Source organism: Oryzias latipes, chromosome 20 (genome assembly GCF_053564925.1).
Source record: "Oryzias latipes strain Hd-rR chromosome 20, Olatipes_Hd-rR_3.1".
Taxonomy (NCBI): domain Eukaryota; kingdom Metazoa; phylum Chordata; class Actinopteri; order Beloniformes; family Adrianichthyidae; genus Oryzias; species Oryzias latipes.
In genome coordinates this window covers 30504988-30517635 of record NC_136256.1, presented here as the reverse complement: position 1 = coordinate 30517635, position 12648 = coordinate 30504988, and the positions used below count along the sequence as shown (strand labels likewise).

At 43.7% G+C, this 12648-nt stretch overlaps 2 protein-coding genes across 2 annotated transcripts; one reads left to right on the top strand and one right to left on the bottom strand.

The window, feature by feature from the left end:
• The first annotated feature begins 696 nt into the window (after positions 1 to 696).
• tlr22 (toll-like receptor 22) lies at positions 697 to 7171 on the top strand. The gene is made up of 3 exons (XM_004085014.5): positions 697 to 3368; positions 5554 to 5671; positions 5977 to 7171. Exons 1-3 carry the CDS (start codon positions 866 to 868, stop codon positions 6212 to 6214), a joined length of 2859 nt encoding a protein of 952 aa, XP_004085062.2. The 5' UTR covers positions 697 to 865; the 3' UTR covers positions 6215 to 7171.
• A 588-nt stretch (positions 7172 to 7759) lies between these two features.
• On the bottom strand, positions 7760 to 8808 carry LOC111946680 (C-C motif chemokine 3-like 1). Its single transcript, XM_023950385.2, has 4 exons — positions 8583 to 8808; positions 8402 to 8504; positions 8189 to 8263; positions 7760 to 8107 (listed from the first exon to the last, which is right to left on the bottom strand). Exons 1-4 carry the CDS (start codon positions 8662 to 8664, stop codon positions 8059 to 8061), a joined length of 309 nt encoding a protein of 102 aa, XP_023806153.1. The 5' UTR covers positions 8665 to 8808; the 3' UTR covers positions 7760 to 8058.
• Between the last annotated feature and the right edge of the window lie 3840 nt (positions 8809 to 12648).

Below are 12648 nucleotides of genomic sequence, written 5' to 3'. Positions count from 1 at the left end.
CCTCAACTTCCGGGCGGCGGACTGGTACCGGTCCATGGGTCATTTGGTTCAGGGTCGCACAGAAAGAATAAATAACTTACATGACTTCCGTTTTAGTTATTTCAGAATGTGAAAGATGTTTTATTTTGAGAAATCCCCCGATTCTCTGTTCCATCCGTCTATGTTACTCTTGACGCAGGCCAAGGCACTCTTCTCGGTCACCTGATGGGTTACCGCTAAAATAAAACCCAGGAACCAGCAAAATGAATAAAAAACAAACGTCTATGGAAAGTTTCTTTGCCAAGTGGAAAAGGCCCATCCAGGAGACAGAAGAGAAGCCTACCACTACCAAAAAAAGAAAGCTGCATTTAATAGACAGTACTTCATTTTAGAACCATGAGTGTGGGATGGGGAGAGAAGGATGACACCCTCTGCCACGTACGATGTCATGCCTGTCAAAATAAATGCACAGAATATGTCATGTCACAACCTTGTTCCTCCATCGTAGCATTTCTACAACAATATTCCCCCACGTCTGAAACAGCGGTCCGTGAAAACTTTCCATGACGTCCTACCGTGAACGTAAACGTGATCGGCTAAACGACTCGAGCCTCTAGAAAGAAGAAGTGTTGCTTTGATCTGCCTCAAACAGGAAGTGAGTCAAAGCAGAGGTTCTCCAATCCCAGGTAATGAAGAAGTGTGGAGAATTAAAGACCAGAAATCAGTTGTCTACTTCCATCAGACGCACAGTAAGTAAGAGGAACTTTAATGGAATAGAAAAAGCATTTAAATTTATTTTGGGTTTATATGGGTTTCTTTTGTCTTTTCTGTGAAGTTTTTATGGTGAGTTTCTTCATCAGGGCATTGTGACTAAATATTTTTGAAGATGGGATTGGAAAAGGTCCTAAATAAGTCCAGAAGTGAGTCAAAATATTCTTTGGCTAGCTTTTTGCTCCTGTTGGCGTGCATGGTCATTCCTGTGGGAGGATTCGCGCTCAAGAACTGCCATGTCAGCAGGAACACAGCTTTATGTCACAATGAAAAACTCAATGCTGTTCCCCAAGACGTTCCCAAAACGGTCACCAGTTTGGATTTATCTGGAAACAAACTTTCAAGGATCAGACGCGCAGATTTTTCCCACGTTCCTCATCTGATCCAGCTGGACCTCAACAGGAACTACATTCTACAAGTGGACAGGTTTTCTTTTTCTAACTTAACCTCCCTCCAGAAGTTAAACTTAAACCACAATAAGCTTGATAAGCTGGACTCAAACGTCTTTCATGGACTGTGGAGCCTGACAGAACTGAGAATTGCTCATAATAAGATAAAAGTTGTGTCTTCCACCTCCTTTCAGTCGTTGTCAAGCTTAAGGTTTTTGGATATTTCCTACAACAAGCTGCAAAATCTTACAAACGCAAATATGATCCTGGAGCAGCTGCCACAGCTGCAGGAGCTCGTCATCAAACAGAATAATTTGACACACTTTTATTCGTGGGAGCTGACCAACACATCTGTCCAACTTCATGCTGTTGATTTGAGTTTAAACCCCTTTCAGGACTTTAGGATTACCGCAGATGTTTTCCCAAATCTATTGCGTTTCAGCATCGGATTGAATAAGAGAAAACCGTTAAAGTGGGATGTGAAAAAGACATTTATGCGGCGAGTTTCCTCTCTGGACATCAGCCAGCTTCACCTGACTCTCAGTGACATGAGATCATTGTTCCAAGCTGTGAACCAGACGCTGACCTTACTGAGGATGAATGCCATGAAACAGAACCCAAACAAGCTCATCAACCTGTCATGCTCCATCCCAAGCATGTCTACTCTGCAGTTCAGACGAAACAAGCTGAGACGCATTGAAGCCCGACTTTTGGAGCTGTGCACCAATGTGACCGAGCTGGATTTGGCAGACAATGACATTCAGGCCATTTCTGAGGACGCCTTCAAGTGCCTTCCACATCTGAAGACTTTGACTTTGAGTGGGAACAAGCTTCCTTTTGTTCCATCTGCCACCCGGAATCTTCCAGGACTTTACAAGCTGGATCTGAAAAGCAACAGCATCAACAGGCTCCAATGTCAAGATTTCGCCAATCAGACAGAGCTCAGAATCCTCTACCTCCAAAACAACTCCATCTCGAATCTGAAAGATTGCGTTTTTGAGGATTTGGTGCGACTGGAAATCCTGAAACTACAGAGCAATAAAATAATCAAGTTAAACAATGCTTTCAAAAGACACCTGCCAAATCTGAGATTCCTTTATTTGAGTAACAATCAGCTTGCTATGATTGAAAAAGAGGAGTTCAAAGGTTTGCGTTCCCTTCAGAACCTATCCTTACACCAAAATAATTTAGGGGACTTGAATGAAATGAGTTTTTATGGATTAAAAAATCTTATCCACATGCAGCTAAAGGCCAACAACATTCAAAAAAACGATCTGGACTCTGGGGCTTTTAATGCTCTAGTCAGTCTAAAACTATTGGATTTAAGCAACAACCATGTCCAATACAAGAGTGAACATCCGTGTAAAGCACCTTTCTCCCACCTGTCCCACTTGGAGGATTTCATTTTCTCTGCTCAGCGCTTCCGACTTAAGTCTCACCTGCCTGTCAACTTCCTGCAGGGTTTGACAAACCTCCTGCACTTTGACACCAGGAGCACTCAGCTGGTGTCCCTGCACAAAGACACATTTAACCATACGCCCAAGATGGAAAATCTTCTGATCAGCTCAAACGACCTAAAAGCCCTCTCACCAGAACTGTTTACTCCAATTCCAAACCTAAAGAGTCTCTACATATCAAGGACACAGCTGTCTTCTCTGGATTTCTTCATAGATGCCAACCTGAAGAAGCTGGAATTCCTGCAGGCGAGAGGAAATCAGTACTCTGACATCACAGAAGAGGTCATATTGTCTCTGCCCGCTCTGAGTTATGTGGATCTTCAGGGTAACACCTTCACCTGTGACTGTAACAATGCTCAGTTCCTCCGCTGGATCAAAACCAGCAATCAGACTCAGTTCTATGATGCTTATAACTTTTTGTGCAGAAATCCTCCAAGCTTTAAAGATAAGAAGCTGCTCAACTTTGACCCTTCATCCTGCATGGTGGACACTGGTTTCATCTGCTTCGTGTCCACCACATGTTCTATTGTCGGTCTCATGTTGGCCTCCATAATGTTCCATTTCATGAGATGGCAGCTGGTCTACTCCTATTATCTCTTTTTGGCTTGGCTCTATGACTCCAGACATCAGAACAAACGATCCACAAACCAGTACGATGCTTTTATCTCCTACAACAACCACGATGAGCCCTGGGTGATGGACGAACTTCTGCCAAAACTTGAGGGAGAGCAGGGATGGAGGCTGTGCTTGCACCATCGCGACTTTGAACCAGGTAAGACCAGCAAGATCCCCTTCAGCAGTTTCTACATTTCACTTTGATGAACTGGGGAAAAACCTGTGGGAACTGAAAAATCAGAAAATTCTAGAATGTAATCTTACGAGTTTCTTATAATAATTTACATCTCAAATCTAAGACCTTCTCCTAGAAATTGACTTCCCTTGTCAGAAGTTGTATTCCTTAAGGTGCTAAATTTCTTCTTTTCTACCTTTTTTTTCTCTCTTTGATATTTAATTTTCTTGTGAATGAAATTTTTACTCAAATTTGTGTTTTCATTAAATTCTTGATGTTTTCGAAAGAATTCAGATGTTTCTCCTTTCAGGGCAGTTATAGCCGTATAAGTGAAAATGAAGTGGTTACATTTAACAAAACGGAAGCGGTCACCATAAAAGGAAGTGAAAGTGTGGCAGCGTGGAGGATTCTGCTAATACTCTTTTTTTTAATTGTAACCCAGGCCTTAAAAAGTCCTAATGAACTATTTTAGACTTATTCATGAGTTTTGTTTGTCTGATCTCTTGAATCAAGAAACATCTGGACTAAAGATCTGAACAAAAGTACTAAATGTGAGTTTTAAAAAAGGTAGAAAATTGCTGTACAGGCTTCACTTAAGGTGAGAGTTTATGATCCAACAGTCAGGAAGAGACTTTTGGGCAAACATGGATCCATTGAGAGTTCAAAGACACTGCTGATGAACTAGAACACAGGGGAACATCTGGATCAACATGAACCTCTGGACTGACGTTCTGATGAGACACTAGAGGAAAATTCTTAAAGGAAGGAGAGCTTCACCAAACATTTGGTCTCAAACTGACTAGACTTTCATAAAAATTAGATGTTGGAGCAGCCTTCAGACATGGTGGGAGTAGTATGATGGTCCATATGATGCTATAACTGTAGTAACTTAGAAGTGTGTTCCAGGAATTCAGGAAAATGCCCTCCATCTTTTTTCTTTAACTTTGCAGAGAAGCAATGATCCACATTTTAATAAAAACATAGAACTTTTAGTCATAAGTCAAAGTAACATGTCATTCCCAATAAAAGTCTTGATGAAATGCAAGTGCAAATGCTTTTGACTAGGGGTGCTGTTTCGCAATTTCATTTAGATTCTGACCCACAAACAGCTTGGCATTTCACAACGATGTAGATTTGAAGTGACTTTACAATGAATTTAAAGCAAACCTTGTATTGAAATGTCATTGAATTGTAAATTACAAAATACATTATTTAAAAAGTGACATTAAAAAAACAATGATAATTTCAAATGCAATTTATTTTCTCTTTTCTGTAACCCTTGTGCTATCCTAGGCACTTTAACATTGGGAGTTGGGTCATCTAGACCCACTAGACAGAGCTCTGAACCTTTTTTCTTCAATGATTTGTGATCTTCACTGGTGTCCATGGATTACATGAAATCTTTCCACCTTTATTCACCTTTGTCATGGTAGGGGGAACACCTCAATGGAAGGGGGGGGGGGGGGGTTATAGGATAGCACAAGGGTTAAACATTAATTGAGAAGGATTAGTGAAAAAGGCGTGTATAGATTGTATCTGAATGTGGTCTAAAGCAGGGGTCCCCAACCTTTTGAACGCCATGGGCCGGTAGGACGTCATAGAAAGTTTTCACGGACCGGTGTTTCAGACGTGGCGGACAATTATTGTAGTAATGCTACGATGAACGAGGAACAGGGTTGTGACATGACGTACTCTGTGCATTCTCACACTCATGGTTCTAAAATGAAGTACTGTCTATAAAATGCAGCTTTCTTTTTTTGGTAGTGGTAGGCTTCTCTTCTGTCTCCTGGATGGGCCTTTTCCACTTGGCAAAGAAACTTTCCAAAGATGTTTGTTTTGTATTCATTTTGCTAGTTCCTGGGTTTTATTTTAGCGGTAACCCATCAGGTGACCGAGACGAGCGCCTTGGCCTGCGTCAAGAGTAACATAGACGGATGGAACAGAGAATCGGGGGATTTTTCAAAACAAAACATCTTTCACATTCTGAAATAACTAAAACGGAAGTCATGTAAGTTATTTATTCTTTCTGTGCGACCCTGAACCAAATGACCCACGGACCGGTACCAGTCCGCCGCCCGGAAGTTGAGGACCGCTGCTCTAAAGGACATGTGAATGTAAACTACATTGAAGCTGCAGGTTCTGACTTCACTGAACTCTGCTCCCGCAGGCAGACCGATATTAGACAACATCACTGATGCCATTTATGGAAGCAGGAAGACCATCTGCGTCATCAGCCGCAGATACCTGGAGAGTGAATGGTGCTCCAGAGAGGTTCAGGCAGCCAGGTAACATCCGTCCTAACGGAAGCTGCTGCTGCTGTTCAGGATCTTCTTTTTGCTGCTACTGTGTGTTTTGGCGTTTTAGTTTAGTTTGGACCAAAGAAACAGTTTTTTGGGTCGATTATGGGTCACCATAAAAGAGTTTTCTTATATCGGATGTTTCTCCTGTGGTTTGTTTAAATATCAAAGTCTTTTTGGCAGCGTCCTGCTGCTTTTCTGTCTCATTCTTCATATCATTTTGTTGTTGAGTGCATTTCCACTCTTAGGACTCTTGTTTTAGCTGAACCTGCTTTGCTTCATCTTTTCTCCAGCTTTCGTCTCTTTGATGACCAAAAAGACGTTCTGATCTTAATCTTCCTGGAGGAAATTCCACTGAATCAGCTTTCTCCGTACCATCGCATGAGGAGGCTGCTGAAGAGGCAAACCTACCTGAGCTGGGCGCGAGCCCAAAACCCACAGGTGTTCTGGGAGAAACTGAGGCGTGCCCTGCAAAGCGGAGATGACCTGGATGAAGGCCGGTTCTGCCCAGGCTTGTTACAGACTCCCTGATGGAGGTGGAGGTTTGGAACCATCATTACATGGTTGAATGTATTTTGGATGTTTTCTTGTTAAAGAGGTTACATAATGTAGTGGCGGTCACGTGCACGTTGGGTCTGCTGGCAGCACGGGATTGTGGGATGAGATCTCCTGGTCAAAATAGGGCTGAGCATGGGAGTTTCTTTTTGCCCACGTTTCTTTTCATATGAGAGTTTTGTTGTTCCACCCTTAGTTAATTCTTCCTGTTATGTTTGTTTCTTTTTGTTGCACCATCAATGTGGGAAGGGGAGAGGGTGATGTCCCATGTGCGATGCTCAATGTTGTAGGTGTTTAAGATAAATTAGCTTAATGCCGGAAAAGAGGGATCACATTCAGCTTCTCTTTCTGCCTCCTGCTCTCTGAGACTGTTCAGAGTTGTGCGGTGTATGGGACACGGACAGCTCTCCAGCACAGCCAGTTGATTGACAGCTCAGCTCTTGTTTTCACCTCTCTTTTAACCAACGTGTGTATGTGTGTGTATTTGTACCTGTGTGTGTGTGTCTGTACGTGTGTGTGTGTGTGTACGTGTGTGTCTGTATGTGTGTGTGTATTTCTACCTGTGTGTGTATTTGTACCGGTGTGTGTGTGTCTGTATGTATGTGTGTATTTGTGCCAGTGTGTGTGTAGTTGTATTCGCGTGTGTGTATTTGTATTTGTGTATTTCTTTATATTCTTTTACTTTTCCATTTTATCCAGTCAATTAACGACTAGCTGTCCTCAGTTTTGTCAATATATCCTTTATTTTCTTTGTTTTCTTCATTTTATTTTTTTGTTGGTGAAAATCCTCCAATTGTAAAATCGAACACATTCAGTGTTTTGATTTGGAAATTCCTGACAGACGCTGATCATGGTGCATAGAAGTCTGCTTTCAGCACGCTGATGTTCAGGCTAACATGTGAAATAAAGAACAATGACCACTGAAAGCTGAAACTGCAGACAATGAAGTTTCTTTTGACATAAAAGCTCGACTTCAAAGAGACGCTGAAATCTGGGAAATCCAGGACATAAAATGACACTTCAACAGTTTGAACCAAAACTCGAAGAAGGGAGAGTAGCCTCAGACCCAGGTCAGTGGCAGACCTTTTCTCACAAAACCATTATGGTCCAGTGTCGTGGGAAAGAGGAGCGCAGAAAGCCGATGCCGGGCTTTGTTCCCTCTCTCTGTATCATTACTAAACCTGTCAGAGGTTTTGTTAACAGCTCTGGAAACCGGAAAAGTTCCACATTTCTTGTGTGGATCAATACGGAGCCGGCCCACAGAACATTTTCTTCAGCATCCTTTAGATTTATGTACCACTGAAAAAAACATCCAACCATGAAGCTGTATTTTTGGCACAATGTGATCAATCCAACGTCACAAGAGTCAAAAGGAAGCTTTTTCAAATGGAGACGTTAGAAGTCTTTTTTAGGTTTGTTTGTCGTCAGAGTCTCTATGTTTATCACGTGGAACTTCATTTTTTTCACGGAAGAAGGTTCATCTCGCCATCTGCTGTCTCCAAACATCACAAAGACACAACATTTTACTAAAAGGATTCTTTATTAAAATCTTTTACAAACACAAAGGTCACTTTTTACAAACAAAGTTCTTTCTTACTTGATCTTAGAGCACAGAGACGCCGGAGCGGACAAATCTCAGCACAAAGTTTTTAGTGAGTCTTTAAGCCAACTGTGTATTCGAACACTACACTTCTCTGTTTATAAAACAGAACAGAAATAGGGAAGGGTCCCACTCCAGCTCCTGGATGTCTGCGCTGAAGCCAGCAGAAAACTGCAGAGCTGCCGGGGAAGCTTTCCTCCAGACCGCTGAGTTGTGAACTCTAGTCTGCAGAGGTGTTGAGGACCTGAGCAGCCTTCCTCTTCCTTTCCCTACAAGAAACATGAGAGGAGTTGAATGAACAGCCAAGCATCCCAGCACCATGCAAAGCAAAGAAAGGCCTTTCTACTCACTCCACACAGAGCTGGAGCTTCTGGGTCCATCTCATGCTGGGATCTGCACACAGGAACTTCCCTGGAAGGTGGAGACTGTGGAGGAAGACCACAGTCACATGAATGCTCTGCACATCTCTGCTTCTGTCCTCAACTGGTTTCTCTGAAGTTTCATCTTCAAAAACCTGCCCTGAGGGTCTGAAGGCAGTGAAGCTGCTGCCTGCTCTCACTCACATGACGGCGGGCAGGTCGCAGGAACCGGTGATGGTTTGGATGCTGTAGCCCAGAAGGAGTTTGCAGGGCGGCCGGCGCCTGCTGTAGCTCAAGCAGCAGCTGGCTGTCAACACACAGACACTGATGAACACAGTCCTGGGAATCAGTCTGAAGGATTGTTGGTCACAGAGCATGGACTCACCTGAATGGGCGCTGCTGAGGAAGGTGGAGAGGAAGAGGAGGGAGCACAGAGCCGCTGCCAGGCACGCTTTGCTGTTTGTCATCGTGCTTCTGATGTCCGAGCGTCTCTGTGACAGAGCTGAAGAGGCTCGTCTGCACGTCTTGGAGATGGAGTGTGTGCAAGCACTCACGGCTGAAATACTAAACACCTGCTGTCTGGAAATTCCCAGCTCGGGGAGGGGCTTAAGTTAGGATCTATTTTTAGAACAAATGAGGAGCTGAAAATAGAAATGTGCCTTAAAAAAGTAACAGGAAAAGAGGCGGGGCTTAGATTCTCAGCTCTGTTTACAGCTGTAAAATGTGCAGTTTTCTCTTTTGGTGACACAGCATTGGTGCAGCTAGAACGTAACTCTGCTGCTGAAAACAGACGTCTTTCCCACTTTGAGCAGTCGCTTTGAACGAGCTTTTTATTCTGAAAAGGAATGAAGATGATCCTCTTTAGGGGTCATTTTAGGACAGTGAATGATGTTCTGTTCAGTCACTGAAGAGCAGGAGGAACAACTTTATTTTCTCCCAAACTCTTTGGCTTAACGTTGACACTAAAACTGTGTGTTTGTTGCAGCAGAAGGCAGCATCAGGCCATGAAAGTGTCTGCTGATAATGTATCATGTGAAATGCAAACACTTAGAAAAATCGCCGTAGTTGGAATTCAACTGGAGAAGATTAAAGGAAAAATGTGTGACTCACAGATCTTTTTAAAACTTTAAAGTCTTTGACATCAGACACAAACGGACACAAATAGAGTGGCTGAGCTTTGGATCCCATCAGCTGCCAGGATGGAAATGATTGACTTTGTGATGACAAACAGTCACTGTAGAGGTCGGAGGAATGTCTGGAATTTCACCGCGGTTCAAAGTTCTTTCATTGATGTTTGTCCCGCTCAAACCCAACAGAAAAACGTGGATTTATGGGAGAAGGTAATCATGGAGCTCACACGGTCCACCTCCGGCTTCCTGACGTTCCCCAACAATACTCCCAGAGTTCTGGTTTAGCAGGTCCCATCCTCTGGTTATTTTCTACTGGTTCTTCTGTCTCCACAGGAGTACTGGATTACTGTTGGGGACCCCGACACACCTGCAATCCATCCGCATCACCTTGGTTGTTAAAAAAAAAATCAGACCTTAAAAAGAACTTTGTCTTTGCCTGTATTTGTATTCCACTTGTTTTGTCCAAACCCTCCTCCTTCAGTGTGTGAGTGCGTGTGTGTGTGTGTGTGTGTGTGTGTGTGTGTGTGTGTGTGTGTGTGTGTGTGTGTGACTGGTCTGAGGCCTGGTCTAAGCCACACCACACTGCACCAGGGTCAGCTGCACACTCCAGTGTGGGCACCTCCACAGCAGGGCCTCAGCCAAGGCTGGTTTCCCCTTGCTGCATCATCCCAAGACCAGACCTCTACCACACCCATTCATTCATTCATACACAAACTCTCTCCACCCATCCCTGTCCTGAGCAGCCTCTCTCCCCTGCACCACAGTCATCCCTCTTGCATTTAACACTCTCCTTACACCCTCTGTCCATCCCATTCACGGTCTTCCTCTCATTCTCACTTCACTCACATCAGATTCGTACACCTTTTTCACCAAACGCTCCCTTTCCATTCTTTCAACATGTCCAAACCATCGCAGTGCCTTTTGCTCTGCTCTATCAGCCAACTCTCGCGTCACACCAGTTCTCTCTCGGATAACTTCATTTCTCACACGATCCATACGCGTCACACCACACATACTCCTCAAACATCTCATCTCAACTACATTCAGCTTCCTCTTTTCCACCGCTTTCAGACTCCGTTTCAGCCCCATATAACGATGCAGGCACCACCACACCCTCATACAATCTCCTTTTCACATCCTTTCCTAGTGACCTACATTCAAACACTCTCTTCATTCCCCCCCATATCTTTCGTACTTCGTTCATTCTAAACTCTACCTCTCCCCCTATTCCACCATCCACACAGACACACGACCCCAAATACTGAAAACACTCTACCTCTTCCAACAACTCCCCATGTAACCCTTGTGCTATCCTAGGCACTTTAACATTGGGAGTTGGGTCATCTAGACCCACTAGACAGTGCGCTGAATCTTTTTTCTTCAATGATTTGTGATCTTCACTGGTGTCCATGGATTACATGAAATCTTTCCACCTTTATCCACCTTTGTCATGGTAGGGAGAACACGTCAAAGTAAGGGTGGGGTCATCTAAGATAGCACAAGGGTTAATGCCACATTCAATCTACGTTCACCCTTTAACCTCGTACACCTCATCACCTTACTCTTTTCCACATTCACTCTCAACTTCCTTCTGTCGCACACCCTTCCAAACTCCTCAACCAGACGAGCCAAGCTCTCTTCTGAGTCAGCCACTAGTGCAGTATCATCTGCAAACAGCAACTGATTCACACTCCATTCGCTGCCGTCAGTATTCACCATGCTCACACCCATACCCAACACCCTTTCATTCACCTCTTTTACCACACCATCCATATACACGTTAAACAACCACGGAGACATCACGCATCCCTGACGCAGACCAACCCTCACAGGAAACCACTCACTCATGCTATTTCCCACTCTCCTACTCTCACACACGCTCTACTGTTTCTATAGAAACTCTTCACACCTTCCAACAATCTACCATCAATACCATACATACTCAACACAACCCACAACGCCTCTCTATCAATCCTATCATACGCCTTCTCTAAATCCATGAATGCCCAAAACACCTCCCTCGCCTTAGCCAAAAACTTTTCACACACCTGTCTCACAACAAACACCTGATCCACACACCCTCCTCACACTTACATCCAGCAATCTACTACATGCAACCTTTGAAACCACCACATAATCCATCAGTGCTTTGTCAATCACTCTTCCACCACTCTGCCTCCCCCACGTATACTTATGGATCTCTTTCTTTCTGAACCATGTATTCCCAATCACCATCTCTCTTTCAGTGCACATTCCTATCAGTCTCTTACCATTATCATTCTTTCCAGGAACACCATGCCCGCCAACAACACCCTCAATTTTCTCATCAACCACTCTAGCATTCAGATCTCCCATCAGCACTACATTCACATTTGCTCCAAATCCTTGCAAACACTCATCCAAGTCGTTCCAGAAGGTCACTCTCTCCTCTTCATTCCTCTCACTGCCAGGACCATATGCACTCACGAACGCCCACAACTCCTTCAGAAATTTCACTTTCCCCCACATCAGTCTTGGTGAAACCTCCTTCCATTCAACCACACATCGTCTCACCTCACAGATCACCAGCAAAACCACACCTTCTCTTGCTCTCCCGCTCTCTACACCAGACATTCTCCCACTCACACTTCCAAACACCCTTCCCTTTCATCTTTGTCTCACTCAGTGCTAACACGCTCATTCCCCTCCTTCCAAACATCCTTCCAATCAGATCTCTTTTGCTTCCGTCCGTACTACACCCCCGCACATTCAACGACCCAATCTTAAGGGTTTGGGGAGGTAATCTCCCCTTCCCAACTCTGCCCTGTCCGTAGTTAGGAATGTAGTTACAGGGGAGAGGATTCCCAGTCCTCTCGCTCCGTCCCTTTTAGTCGCCTTTTACGACACGCAGGGAATACGTTGGTAGTTTTCTTTTTGACCCCCTAACCACAGGGCATATATCTTCATTAATAATTTATTGAAATGTTGTAATGTAAGATATTTATCAAAAGAAATCTTATGTTCTGGTGATCTGTTCATCACTGAGTTTTTATATTTAAAAAGTGCAAACTGTCTGTAACTATTAGACTTTATGGTGTTGCTCTTGACTGAGTTCATTCAGTTATGCTGCCCTTCTGTCAGCTGTGCACGCTCATGTACACTATACTACAAACGGTATTGGCTCCCCCAAGCAGCTTTAGCTTTCATTTCTATAATATGACAAAGTTTCATTGTTATTTTTTTACAAAGAAAAGACACACAAATAGCAGTTAATCGTAATCATGTCTTTCTTTTCACCTGGTTTTGGAAAGTGTCTTATAGGAACATTTGTGCCTGTTTTGT

What these genes read in the sequence shown, in the direction of transcription:
- LOC111946680 (XM_023950385.2), bottom strand. Translation starts at nt 8,664, where the DNA reads ATGACAAACAGCAAAGCGTGCCTGGCAGCGGCTCTGTGCTCCCTCCTC. An exon ending in CCTCAGCAGCGCCCATTCAG is followed by an intron (nt 8,505 to 8,582) that starts GTGAGTCCATGC and finishes GTGTGTTGACAG; the next exon opens with CCAGCTGCTGCTTGAGCTAC. An exon ending in AAGCTCCAGCTCTGTGTGGA is followed by an intron (nt 8,108 to 8,188) that starts GTGAGTAGAAAG and finishes TGTTTCTTGTAG; the next exon opens with GGAAAGGAAGAGGAAGGCTG.
- tlr22 (XM_004085014.5), top strand. Translation starts at nt 866, where the DNA reads ATGGGATTGGAAAAGGTCCTAAATAAGTCCAGAAGTGAGTCAAAATAT. An exon ending in CCATCGCGACTTTGAACCAG is followed by an intron (nt 3,369 to 5,553) that starts GTAAGACCAGCA and finishes CTGCTCCCGCAG; the next exon opens with GCAGACCGATATTAGACAAC. An exon ending in AGAGAGGTTCAGGCAGCCAG is followed by an intron (nt 5,672 to 5,976) that starts GTAACATCCGTC and finishes TCTTTTCTCCAG; the next exon opens with CTTTCGTCTCTTTGATGACC.